The sequence below is a fragment of the Pseudonaja textilis genome, chromosome Z, assembly GCF_049901715.1.
Source record: "Pseudonaja textilis isolate UNSWEBS1 chromosome Z, rPseTex1.2, whole genome shotgun sequence".
NCBI lineage: Eukaryota > Metazoa > Chordata > Lepidosauria > Squamata > Elapidae > Pseudonaja > Pseudonaja textilis.
Window position 1 is genome coordinate 53277305 of NC_142008.1, and position 13842 is coordinate 53291146.

Genomic DNA, 13842 nt, shown 5'->3' on the forward strand with positions numbered 1-13842 from the left:
AAATAATGAAAGGGGTAAGGCAGGTTGTCCACTGTTGCCTCTGCTTTTCATTCTGACGCTAGAAATCTTATTAATTCGAATTAGACAGAATTTGGATATAAAAGGAACTAGAATTAAAAAGAAGGAATATAAACTTCAGGCTTTTGCAGATGACCTGGTATTTTTTATTGAAGATCCTAGGTAGACAGGAAACATTTTAATTCGAGAATTAGAAAAATATGGAGAAGTATCAGGCCTTAAAATTAATAGCCAGAAGACTAAAATATTAACTAAGAATTTGATCGAAGAACAGAAAAAAGAATTAGAATAATGGGACTTCAAACGACAAAGAAAATTAAATATCTAGGAATATGGTTAACTGCAAATGTTCAATAATAAAAGAAAATAATTATATGAAACTTTTACAACAAAGATTTGGAATTATGGGGGAAGTTACAAATATCATTATTAGGGAGAATTGTGATGATCAAAATGAACATCCTACCTAAATTCTTATACTTATTCCAAACAATTCCCATAAAACTAGAAAAATTTTTTTTACAGATATGAACAAGATGATGGCAAAATTCATATGGTTAGGGAAAAAACTCAGAATAAAATTAAAAGTGTTACAGGATAGTAGAAGCAGAGCGGCTTTGGACTCCCAGGTTGGGAGCTTTACTATAAGGCAGCAGCTTTAACTTGGATTAAGAAATGGATAAACTTAAATAATAAAAGGATATTAAGTCTAGAGGGCCATGACTTACAGAGGGGTTGGCATGCCTTCATATGGGAAAAGAAAATTAAGAAACAAACGTATTTTCATAGATACTTTATAAGAGATTCACTGATACAAATTTGGAATAAAATTAGGGAGAAACATTACATGAAAATTCCGATATGGTTATCCACAATGGAAGCCATGAGACATCCCAATAATCTGGATATATGTAAAATGACAAGATATAAATAAGTTTTAGATAATCAGGGAAAATTAAAATCAAATCAGGAACTTAAAGAACAAGGAATATCCATAGATAGGTGGCCATGCCTCCAACTGCAAAATAGGTATAAAAAGGATGTAGAAGATTATGGAATTTATACAGAATTGCAACAATTAGACAAAATTCTAACAGGCCCCGATGAGAAATGTATAACAAAAATGTACAAATATTTGTTAGAAGTTGATTTGGAAGAAGAAATAGTAAAAGGCTGTATGATAGCATAGGCCAAAAACATAGGACATAACATAGATCTAGCACAATGGGAAAAAAATTGGAATCGGAATTATAAATTAAAAAGATCATCTATAAAGAAAATATATATAAGATGTTCTACCGATGGCACCTACCTCCAATGAGACTATCTAAAATGTATCCCAACATGAACTTCCAGCATGCTGGAAGTGTAAAAAGACACAAGACACTTTCTACCACATGTGGTGGTCCTGCCCCGAAGCCCAAAGATATTGGACTAAAATTAGGCACTGTGTCAGATCCGTGTATCTGTCATTTCTTCAGTGGAAGAAAAAAAAAAGGGGGATGGGGAGACTGATAAAGAAATCCTTTCTTGATTTAACCTGAATATATTTAATCTTATATTGAATTTGTATAACCCACACATGATACAATGGAGGGAAAAAAAGCCAGATGGCCGGAACCTATCACCTCTAAGAGGCACAGCCAGGAGATGAGATGATCATAAAAATTCCACAGTGAGATGTGTTCTGGGAATCTCTGGAAAAGTTCATTCTAAAAAAGGGGGTGGGGGGAAATTAGGTATGCCCTGAGAACACTGTGAAAAAGATGGTTTCTACAGAAGGGGTGGAGGGAGGAATTAACATAATGGCTTTTGTTTCACTAAATAAACATCGAGATAAGGGGAAGAGTTTCTAAACTCCCTTATCTATCCCTGTATGCCTGAGGGACCTTAGATGCTGCTTTGAATTCCTACATGAATTGTCTCATCTCAATAAAAGATTCCTTTTGATACATTTGGTGTTCAGAAGTTCATTCTTGTTAATTGAATGGGAAAAAGTTCTGTAGCCTGACATAAAGCAGCGTCTGCAATAGAGGTCAGCCCGGAGAGGAATTAAAAAAAAAAAAAACCTTCACTCTACCAAGGGGACCCTGCAAGAAAGGAAAATGTCTGAGTACAGCAAGGACCAAGGGGAAGCCGAATGCTGGGGAAAAACATTGACAGTTATCCAGCCAGATACTGACTCGGTGCACCCCATCAAAGATAGCGAAGCTGCCTACAAAACCTTCACAAAGCCCCGGTGGTCTATAGGCATTGGAAAGAGAGACAGCTGGGATGGAAGAACTAGGGGAGTAACACTCACCCGGGGCAATCGTAAACCCAGATGGAAATTGGAGCTGGAGGCCCTATCAGATCAGGAAGGATGGGGCGAGAAACCACCAGCCGATGACCGTCTGAGATGGTACATAAATCATCTCGTGAAGGAAGCCCTGGAGAACCTCGAGGTGAGGGATGCAGCAGGACGCCAACGCAGGAAAGCAAGAGAACCAGAAAATGAGAGAACCTGAGCCGCCAGCCTGGATTCAGCTGAGAATGATCGGGCAGCAGGACAAGCTGAAGAACCAGCAGCCATACCAGGTACCCGCCCCCTAAATGCTCCAGAACAGGGAATTAACCCTGGCCAGCCCATAGAATTGCAGAAGAAGGTCCCACGCCTGGGAGTAAAATTCAATGGGGACCCCCAGAAACTGGGATTTTTCCTGGCGCAAGTCCTCATCTACATGCAAGAATATGGGCAGAATTTCCAAACCCAGGGATCCCGAGTACAAGTTGTCACCCTGGCCCTTGAAGGGGCAGCAGTCAGATGGATGGTGGCGCTCCACAACGTAAACTTCCCAGAATTAAGGAACCTCGACTGCTTCATGACAGCCCTGTGCCACTGCTTTGAAGACCCTCTCGCTGATAGAAAAGCTCGAGACCGCATCAGAGTTGTAAAGCAAGGCTGTCACCTGGTAGCTGAATACACCCAGGAATTTCATGACCTGGCTGACTGAGTTGACTGGCCAGAGGACATCCTAATCTGTTGGTTCAAAGATGGACTAAATGATGACTTATACGCTGCCTGCCTGGCCTATGGGACCCCAAACCTTTTGCACGAATGGTACATGATGGCAGAGGAGGCGGAGATAGACATGACTCAAAACCGGTACCCCATTTTGGAAAAGATCCACACTCCTGGGGAAGCGGGAAATTTTCAAACCCCAAACCATCATGACTCCAAGAACGTCTTGTTGCTTTAAGTGTGGAAAAGAGGGACACTGCGCAGCAGAATGCTGTCCAAAGACACCTGCCAGAAAGCCAGACCATCCATCGGGGGGAAACCTGGAACATCCAACCCTCGAGGAAAGGAGACTGGCCTGAGAGGCCATGTAGCTGTGGGATTCTGATCCCCCTCAACCCAGAGGAAGAACCCCCAACACTCCGAGGGGACCTGAGCCAGTCCGAAAGCGATCCGGAAGACGACCCACTGGTAAGCAACCCCATTGAACCAATCACTCTACCCCTAAGACTGTTTATCCCCAGCCAAGAGAAGGGTGAGGAAGTTGCAGCTAGATTCGGGATGCACCTGATGCCTAATAAATCCCTCCCTTGCAGAGAAATTGGGGATCCAACTGAAAGAAATGGAAAATCCCATTGCTTTCTGCCAATTAGATGGAACTATAGCGGCGGGGCAGCTAGGTTTACCACAGAACCATTGAAAATAATATTAGGGAACCATAGTGAGATGCTCACATTCACTGTAGCCCCAGGAATGGAAGAGCCGCTAGTCCTGGGTCTTACATGGCTGTGGAAATGGAATCCAAAAATAAATTGGAGGAGAGGAACCGTACAATTCCAGAGAGATGTAGTATTTGCAAATAGCTCAGAGGAAAGGATAAAGAACAGAGAGTCAGCCATGACCGGACAGTCGGCTGAACCCATTAACAAGCATTTAGTGAGGAAGCTTGTGATGAACTCCCACCCCATCGTGCCACCGACTGCACTATCAAAATCCTACCAGGGGCTAAACTCCCCAAACCACAAATGTACTGCATGTCTCCCAGAGAACTAAAAGAACTCAGAGCATTTATCGACAAAAATTTTAAAAGGGGTTTCATCGAACCCACCTGACCCAAAATAGCTGCCCCAGTGTTATTCCGCAAAAAGAAGATGGCTCCATGCATCTGTGTGTGAATTACCAAAAATTAAACACAATTTGCATAGAGAATATGTATCCACTCCCCCTCATGAAGGACATGTTAGCCCACCTCTCGAAAGGAAATTTGTTTTCAAAGTTAGACCTATGAGAGGCGTATTACTGCATCAGAATAAAGGAAGGGGATGAGTGGAAGACAGCTTTTAACACACCATTGGGATGCTATCAATTTAAAGTGCTCCCCTTTCGATTGCAAGGAGCGCCTGGCGTGTTTATGCAATTGATCAATGAAACCCTTCATGAATTTTTATATAAAGGGGTTCTAGTGTATCTTGATGATATTTTAATCTACACAGAAACGATGGAAGAACACATCAAGCTACTCGGTGCAGTCCTCACAAAACTCTTAGAAGCTAAACTATATGCAAAACTCTCCAAATGCGAATTCCACCAAGAAAAAATTGACTACTTGGGGTATAGAATATCCCACGAAGGAATAGAGATTAACCCACAGAAAGTAAAAGCTATATTGGACTGGGACCCACCGCACACCCCGCAAACAACTGCAAAGCTTCGTAGGGTTTGCGAACTTTTATCACCAATTAATTCCAGCTTTTGGAAACATCACCCTCCCTATCACGAACTTGCTAAAAATGAAGGGTGGGGGGAGAAACCCAAACCAAGGCAACCCCTTATCTGGACAATGGAATGCTAAGCGGCATTCGAGAAACTCAAAACGTCTATTCTCAGCAGAACCAGTCCTTAAGCACCAAGATTCCGAACAACCTTTTGTCATCCAAGCAGACGCTAGTGATGTTGCAGTTGGAGCAGTCCTCCTCCAAAAGAATGGAAGTAGACAATTACAACCATGCGCTTATACATCCAAGAAACTGATGGAAACCGAGCAAAGATGGGCCATATGGGAGAAAGAGGCATAAGCTGTGCCATGGGCAATGCTCACATGGAGACATTTCCTGGAATGAAACCAAATTCCCTTTGAAGTATGGACTGATCACAAAAATCTGGAAGCCCTGAGAAATCCACGGAAACACTCCGAAAAATAAACAAGGTGGGCTCAATTTTTTAAACGATTTAATTTCACTCTGAAATATTTTCCTAGGGGAAAGAACTTCTTAGCAGATGCCCTGTCCAGAAAACCTCAATACAACAGCAAAAAGATTGAAGTTATAAAACCCATGATCCAGCTGACCCAACTAGCAGCCAAAGTAATCACCTGGGCACAAGAGAAAAAAAAATCATCCCTGACTGAAGACACAACCACATCAATATTTAAGGAGGCACTACTTAAGGACGACTGCTCCAGGCTAAACAAAAACACTTGTTTACTCAAAGATAGACTGGCTTGGGTAGAAAACAAACTTTATGTCCCTGCAAACCAGAGAATGGACCTCATGAAACGCTGCCATGACTCCAAAATAGCAGGACACTTTGGGTTTGTAAAAATCCTGCACCTCATCAAAAGACAATTCATAGGAGGGTGTGCAGATCCTGTAGGACTCATGGTTGTTTTAGAGGTGGGAGATCCTATAGAATCAGGGCTGTCAAACTCCTGGTCTGTGGACTGGATGCATCAAGTGCTGGCCCCGCCCACACCTGGTTTAGCGAAGGGGGGAAAATCCTGATATGTCATGTATCACCACTGTGACAACATGAGTTTTACACAGGCTAGGGAATCCAAGTGGGTGGGCAAAAAAGTGGGAATGATTTCTGATTTCCTGTTGGTTTCCTCATTGACGTTGCTTGTAAGAAGCAGGGAAGGTCAGAGATCACAATGTATGAGTACAGGTTCAGGTAATGTAATGGTGAACTGGATGCCAAGTGCCAAATTCACAATCATTGGATCATGGGAATGCTAGAATAGCTGGAATTCTGAATTGCAATCTCCCTAATTCAATGTCATCATAACTGAAAAGCTGCTGAACGTGGTCATAACTTGAGGATTACTGTATTTATATAATCTAGGTGTGCCTATAGAAAAGTTAAGAAAACAAACTGCTTCATTTTGGTCTCAAGCAAGGGTAGTACTACCTCATTAATGTAGAAATTACATGATGGGTAGAGGTTAAGGCAGAGGCCAGCATATAAATGAAGCTCAGAGAGATTGCCAATCAAGGGATCCCCCTTGGTCATAGAAAACCGCCTGTGGTAGAAGTGGCAAAAAAAAAAGAAAGACCACGTCATATGGTCTTAGATATACTATGAAAAGTATACTTGAGCAAGTCCAGGTTCAGATGTATAATGGTGTAACAGTAATGAAGTGTTGATAATTTTTTTGTCAGCAGAATGTCATTTAGTAGTCTTATTTAATTTGATTAGCTTCCTGTTGGGGAGGGAAGGAGAAAAGGATGGTTACTGGCTGCTTTGCCTTGCGTGTTGGATATTTAATTATATATACTTGGCACTGGATATGACACAAACTGAATCCATGATATGATTGTGGTGTTATCCTGGGAGGTTGTCTGAGATTTCTTTAAGCCAATGAAGTATTAAATTCACAGATTTTTTTTGATAAACATTTAACTGAACAGCGGAGACAGAGAATTAATGGATACAGAACATTTCTGTCCGCAGCAATCTAAAATTAATAAGGATACTAGTGCATGCGTAACATAGATGTTTGTGCAGATAAGATTATCAACCTTGCTGTCAACCAAAACCAAGCATTTAATAGTAAGTGCCATACCATGTGCATTAATCAAACAGGTGGCAAGAAAGTAGGGGCAGTCAGGCATAACACAGGTTATGTAGACAGTAAACACAGCGTTAGACATAAAGATCTCAAATGCCTACATACAAATGCACAAAGTCTGGGGAACAAACAGGGTGAACTCAAACTATGAATACATGAAGGTAGTTATGATATAATTGGAATAACAGAAACTTGGTGGGATGAAACACATGATTGGAACATATTGGTAGAAGGATACAAACTGTTCAAAAAAACCAGACCCTATAAAAGAGGAGGTGGAGTTGCACTGTATATAAAGGAACACTGTATTGCTACAGAAACGCATGAAACTAAAGATGAAAACCATCTAGAATGCATATAAAAGAACAACAGAATGACATGGCCATAGGTGTATATTATCAATCAAGCAGAAAAAATAGATGTCCCTTTTGCCAGCCAACTAACAAACATATACAGGAAACACAATAGCAAAGGGGGACTTCAATTATCCTGATATCTATTGTAAAACTAATTCTGCATCAAGTGAGAAATCAAATGAGTTCCTTACCAACCTAGCTAACAACTTTGTTGTCCAAAAGGTAGAGGATGGAACAAAGGGACTTAATTCTTACAAACAGAGAAGAAGTGATAGAGGGAGTTGAAACTGCAAGAACCTTGGGTGAGAGTGACCATGTCAAACTAGAATTCAACGTAACACAAACACAAGCAATAGAACATAATGACACTGAGTCTTGGATTTTTAAAGAGCTGATTTTAATAAACTCAGAACTTGGGAAAGATTCAATGGGTGATAATCCTAAAGGGTAAAACAACTTAAGAATCTTGGAAACTCTGAAAAGTACAATCATAGGAGCCCAGATCAGCACAATACCATTGAGGAAAAAAAAACGAAGAAATTCAAGAAGAAACCAGCATAGCTGCACAAAGATCTCTCTGGCCAACTGAATGAAAAAAAGGACAAGTACAAATAATGGAAAGAGGGACATACAATTAATATGAATATCAGCAGATAGCCAGAATCTGCAAAGATGAAGTCAGGAAGACTTGCAATAAAAGTCAAAGATAGTTTTAAAAGTTTCTTCCAACATATAAATTTCAAGAAAAAAAAATCAAGGAAACAGTCCATTAAAGAGAGAAGATGGCAAGGAAGGAGCAGGCAACAGAGAAAAAGCAGAGCTGCTTAACTCATTCTTCAGTCTTCACACAAAAAGAAGCTAGCTCAACCCACCAAAAACATAACTGTAAAAGACAGACCAGAAATAAAAGTTAAAATAAGCAAAAAAAATAGTAAGAGAACACCTGTCTGATCTTGATGAACACAAATCACCAGGGCCTGATGGACTACATCCCAGAGTTTTAAAGGAGCTGCAGAGGTCATCTCAGAAACACTGCACCATATCTTTCAAAAATCCTGGAGCACCGGGGAATTACCAGAGGACTGAAAAAGAGCTGATGTGGTTTCCATCTTCAAAAAAGGAAAAAAAAAACACCCAGGAAACTATAGACTAATCAGCCTAACATCAATACCCGGAAAGATAATAAAAAACCAGATCTGCCAACATCTAGAAATAAGTAAAGTAATAACTAGTAGTCAGCACAGGTTTGTTAAAAACAGATCATGCCAAACCAGTCTTATTTCATTCTTCTACATAGTGACTGAATTAGTAGATCAACGAAATACTGTGGACATAATATATTTAGTTTTCAGCAAAGGTATTCGACAAGGTAGACCCAACCTACTTCTTGGTAAGCTAGAAAAAAGTGGAATAAATTGCTATCTATTCCACCACTAGATGTTCTTGCAGCTGGCTGACAAATCATACTCAACGAGAGGTCTTTAATGGGTCTAAGTCTACATGGAGGGAAGTAAGCTGTGAGGTGTCATAAGGTTCTGTCTTTGGCACAGTACTCTTCAATATCTTAATTAACAACTTAGATAAGGGAATAGAAGGGATACTTACCAAATTGGCAGATGATGCTAAGCTGACAGGAATAGCCCAAGAAAATAGGCTCAAGATCCAGATGGATCTTGACAGACTAGAACACTGGGCCGTATCTAACAAAATGAAATTCAATGTAGAGAAAAGTAAAGTCCTACACTTAGGCAAGAAAAAAAAACAAAAGTACAAATATAGACTGGCTGAAACCAGGCTTAATAGCAGTAACTGCGAGAGGGAACTTGGAGTCTTAGTAGACAACCAGCTAAATATGAGCCAGCAGCATGCAGCAGCAGCCAAAAAAGTAAATGCAATACTAAGTTGCATTAACAAAGCGATACAATTAAGATCAAGTGAGGTACTAATAACACTCTATAAAGCGTTAGTAAGACCACACCTAGAGTACTGTATCCTGTTTTGGTCACTACACTATAAAAAAGATGTTGAGGCTCTAGAAAAAGTGCAGAGTAGAGCAACCAGAATGATTAGGGGACTGGAGTCTAAAACATACAGTGAACAGTTGCAGGAACTGGGCTTGGCTAGTCTAGTAAAGAGAAGGACCAGGGGAGACATGATAGCAGTCTTCCAGTATTTGAGGTGCTGCTGGAGAGAGGAAGGAGTCAAGCTATTTTCCAAAGCGCCTAAAGGCCAGGCAGGGAATAATGGATGGAAAATGCACAAGGAGAGATTTAATCTGGAAATAAGGAGAAACGTTCTGACAGTGAGAACAATCAACCAGTGGAAAAGCTTGTCCTCGGAAGTTATTAGAAGAGATTGGACTCCCACCTGTCAGAAATGGTGTAGGGTCTCTTGCTTGGGCTAGATGACCTACAAGATCCCTTCCAACTCTGATTATCTGTGATATCTATTATATCTGAGTATAGAGAAGAAGACAGGACCCACTGTAGCATGAGTAGTACCTATGAATGATTCCTCATTTTCCTGGCTGACTAGCTGCCAAGGAGAGTCTGAATCTGAGGGGTAATGAATATTTTATTAAAAGAAGGGGTTGCGCCTATTGCCTTGAAAAATGATGATACTCTCCTATCTGAATCAATCAACTTCCCATTTTTCAACTTTCTTTTTCTTGGGGAGATCCAACTCAGGAACTTGAATGAAGCAGAATATACTGTGACTGTTTTTAATCACTATGAAAGTCTGTGATAAGGGAGTGAGTCTGCTTTGAATTGGTCTTATAGATGACCCACAAAAAGATCTTGATAAAAAGAATACAACCTTCAGCAACTTCATATTATTTTTATGGATCTCTTTCAGGGATTACATTTTGAAGGCATCCCTGTATTTCGGTGGTTCTACTCCTTCCTTAGCAGGCAATTTCCTTTGGTAGTGATCCTCCAGATCAGCAATTCAGCATTCAATGGGGCAGACAAGGGCTCTGGAGGCCTGAATGGAGCTTCTGAGGAGTGATCCGCCCCTCGGAAGCTCCATTTTGGATGGCAACATTCAAGATGAATATTGCAGAGCCTCTGCTGTTGTTTGTAAGGGTAAACAAGTGCCATGGTGCTGAGTGATTCATAGTTTTGGGACTTGTTTGCAAACACTAAGGGGCACTTATCGCGTAACTTCAAAGTTTTGCTAAGGGAATACTCGTAACCCAGAGATTACCTGTACTTGCTGATAGCTAAAAGCCTTTTAGAGGATAACATCTATATTAAACACACTACATTATTACCAGTAAGTTTTGGGATGACTATTGAAACTTTTCTATAGCCTTTTATGAGCTGAATCCTAGATATCTGAAATATTATCTGCTCTAAAACATGGTTGAGGTATGTAAACTGGATTAGGCGCTTCCTATGTATTTTTGGCCCTTAAAGAGATTTTGATTTGAGAAACAGTCTTTCTCTGTGACATCCCTGGAAGAACTTTTAATAGAGATTAAGATGACTGCTATTGATTTAATCTTTATGAAGTAAGTTAAAACGATTCTTTTAGAAGACTGGATTATCAACCTTAGAATGGTTTGTTTGGCTGTTATAGTTGCTGCACTTCTGTTATTGTTTTTATGATTGGTGTTTTAATTATGTTTTCCCCAAAGAATATAATTGAAATAAATGTATAAATAAATATTTTTAGGATAAACCAGAGATTTGCTTTATGAAAGGTGCTTATGAGGAAGTGATTCAATACTGTACAACTTACAACAACAAAGGGAATAGCTTACCACTTAACCAACAACAAAGAGATCATTATCAGCAAGAGAAAGCATCTATGGGCTCTGCAGGACTTAGAGGTAATGTTTTAACTCATTCTTTGTGGATTGTGATTTGAAAATAATTACTTGGTGAACTCAGTGAACTCTGAGCAAGCCTGTACCATACAGTGGCAATGTAACTTTAGTATTTCTCCCCAGAATTTAAAAAGAGAATGAGTTGAAGTAGGCTAAGTTAAAGTTTCCATTTAATCCAGAAACTAGTTTTATAGCATTGTCTTATGTATTTATATTTAAAATTGAGAGTTGAATACTTGGAAGTCTGATTAAACACTGTATAGAATTATTTAGATTAAAGAAAATTACTAAATTAAAAGAACAGAAATAGGCATTTTTGTAGTATTTTCTCTCATGAGTTAGGAAAACATATTGGTTTTATTTCTTCTTATATTAACATTAACTGATTGCTTACAAAAAACTATTTTTTGAAATCTCTCTTGAGATACTATCTGCATATTAACATTCTTCTCATAATTGAAGGAAAGTGATTATATATTTTCTGTTGACTTAAATGAGTGGCACAGCTAATAATAGTATTTCTTTTATTTTGAAAGTTCTGGCTTTAGCTTCCGGTCCTGAGCTTGGACAGCTATCCTTCCTTGGTTTGGTTGGAATTATTGATCCTCCTAGGACTGGTGTAAAAGAAGCTGTTGCTGCTCTTATTACTTCAGGAGTAGCAATAAAAATGATCACTGGGGATTCACAGGAGACTGCAGTTGCCATTGGTATGAACCAACATTTTTTGTCCTTCAGTGAATTTTTGTTAATAATCATTTTGCTAGTATATGTTGATTTTGAGTTGGTTATGAAATGGGACAGGAACTGTAAAACCAAAATCACGAGTCTAAGGAAACACTATCATAGCTGCGTGTGTGTTTTTCCAAGCAACCCCATCAGTGCATGACAAAATAGACAGTGGATAGTTATAGAAATACTCCATGAACATAAATACAACATGAAGTTTAGTTATTCATAGTAAAAACACAACAATACTGGACAAGTAGAAACATCTTTAATGATAATAAATAGTTGTTTGGATAATGGTTAATAAAGTTTATTTTAATTTTTTTTAAATTCTGTATAAAATGTAGAATAAAAAAATTGTAAGCCTTTTTCAAAGTAGAACATTGCATTCCATATACTTTTGTGTTACATTTATTAAAAGGTACACTTTTTTTCTTTATTATTATTGCCTATTCCACAATTGCAACATTTCATCTACACTTTTACTTATTCACTCACACCCAAACACACATACACATACACATACATGTGTATGTTTTATTTTTAAAAGGAGATTAAAAAGTAATACAAACTAATACAAAAAAATAAAACATAAAAGAGGAAGCTAAAAGTTCAAGAAAGGAAAGAAAGAAAAAACAAAAGAAGCAAAAAACATACAAAGATTTTCTGATTTTTTTTACATACATACAATAAATATATAAATACAATTATAAATTTAACTCTTACTCTATGGTTACAATATAATTTTCTCCTCTCTCTAATCTACCCTATCTAATAATCAAAACCATAAATCCTAAGGTCTTTATTTTATGCAACGTCAATGAGGGATAACTGAAATTTTTAGCCCATTTTTGAATTTTGAATCAATTAAATTTGAAATAAAAGTGAAACAATATTTCATTTGTTCTTCTATTTCAAATTTCATTAAGTTTATACATTTTAGCAATTATATGTTGATCATTCATAAACAATTGTATTTGTTACAGTTTTCAAAAAGATAAACTATTTTATCTACTTTAAATCTCTAATAATTGTAATTAAGGCAACCATCTATATTTGTAATCGGATTTTATTTCTGCCACCAGTTCTTCTCTTGATTTTATTTTATATTCCCTTGACAAAATTCTAGTATCTCATGATAAGTTAGCCATTTATGTTTGCTTTTTTTTCCTGCTTCATGTGCTAGAAGCCATAAATGTGTTTTTGGGCACTAGTTGAATTTGTATCTATTCTATATTCTCAATACTGCATGGCTAGGCTAACATAATGATTATTAAAATCCAACTAACCCTTAACTTTGTCACAAATATTTCTTTCTCCCTTGTAAGGGAGCTCAGGTTGCTCTTGTCCTAGCTGCTTGGACTGAGTCTGTCTAAAAGGCTGATTAGCCTAGCTCCATCCACTCTGGGTGATTCCTCCGAGCTTTTGACTCAGTCCTCAGCCAGGATGGATGCAAATTTCCGAAGGCAGCCTTACTTGAAGCAATACAAGCAAAAAAAGGAAAAAAAGCGTCAAAATTCAAAATCATGCGGCTTTGACTCTCAGCTGTTTTTTGGAACCACACAACAGCTGAGAGCTGCTCTGGCAGTCCAGAGCAGCCGGCAAGGGCTACAGGGCCATTTTCAGGCCACTGCGGTGAAGAGGAAGCCGTGAAGATCAGGCAGCCATTTTGGAGTGCAAGGCCATTTCCGAGCCTCAGCAGTGAAGAGGAGAGCCGCGATTTGGGTGGCCAGCCCAGCAGCTGCCCCTGATCTCCAGGGAGCAGCCAAAAGCTGGGGAACCTCCATTGGGGTTCCACGGCGAAGCAGGAAGCCTTGTGGCCACAAGCAGCCAGTTTGAATCACCTTGTGACTGCTGGTGGCCATTTTGAAAGTCTTCTAGGCCTGAGACGGCCATTTTGGAGAGGTTCGGCCTGCTCCTCCAGTCCACTCCAGCACCTGGCCAGCATTAGGCCATTGGTCTCTCGTCATAGCTGGGCTCGAAGACACCAAAGGGTAGGCCCTGTTTAATTTATTTCATTCTGGTGGGGAAATTGTTCCTAACTCAGAATCTAGTAGGAGGTGTT

At 39.1% G+C, this 13842-nt stretch overlaps 1 protein-coding gene across 12 annotated transcripts in view; it reads left to right on the top strand.

The window, feature by feature from the left end:
* The window catches only part of ATP2C1 (ATPase secretory pathway Ca2+ transporting 1), a 99912-nt gene that overhangs the window by 67504 nt on the left and 18566 nt on the right, over nt 1-13842 (top strand). For all 12 annotated transcript variants that reach the window (XM_087916683.1, XM_087916690.1, XM_087916687.1 and 9 more), the window contains 2 exons: nt 10898-11054; nt 11588-11758. In XM_087916683.1, coding sequence (XP_087772809.1) covers nt 10898-11054; nt 11588-11758 — 328 coding nt within the window. The remainder of the gene's footprint in view (nt 1-10897; nt 11055-11587; nt 11759-13842) is intronic.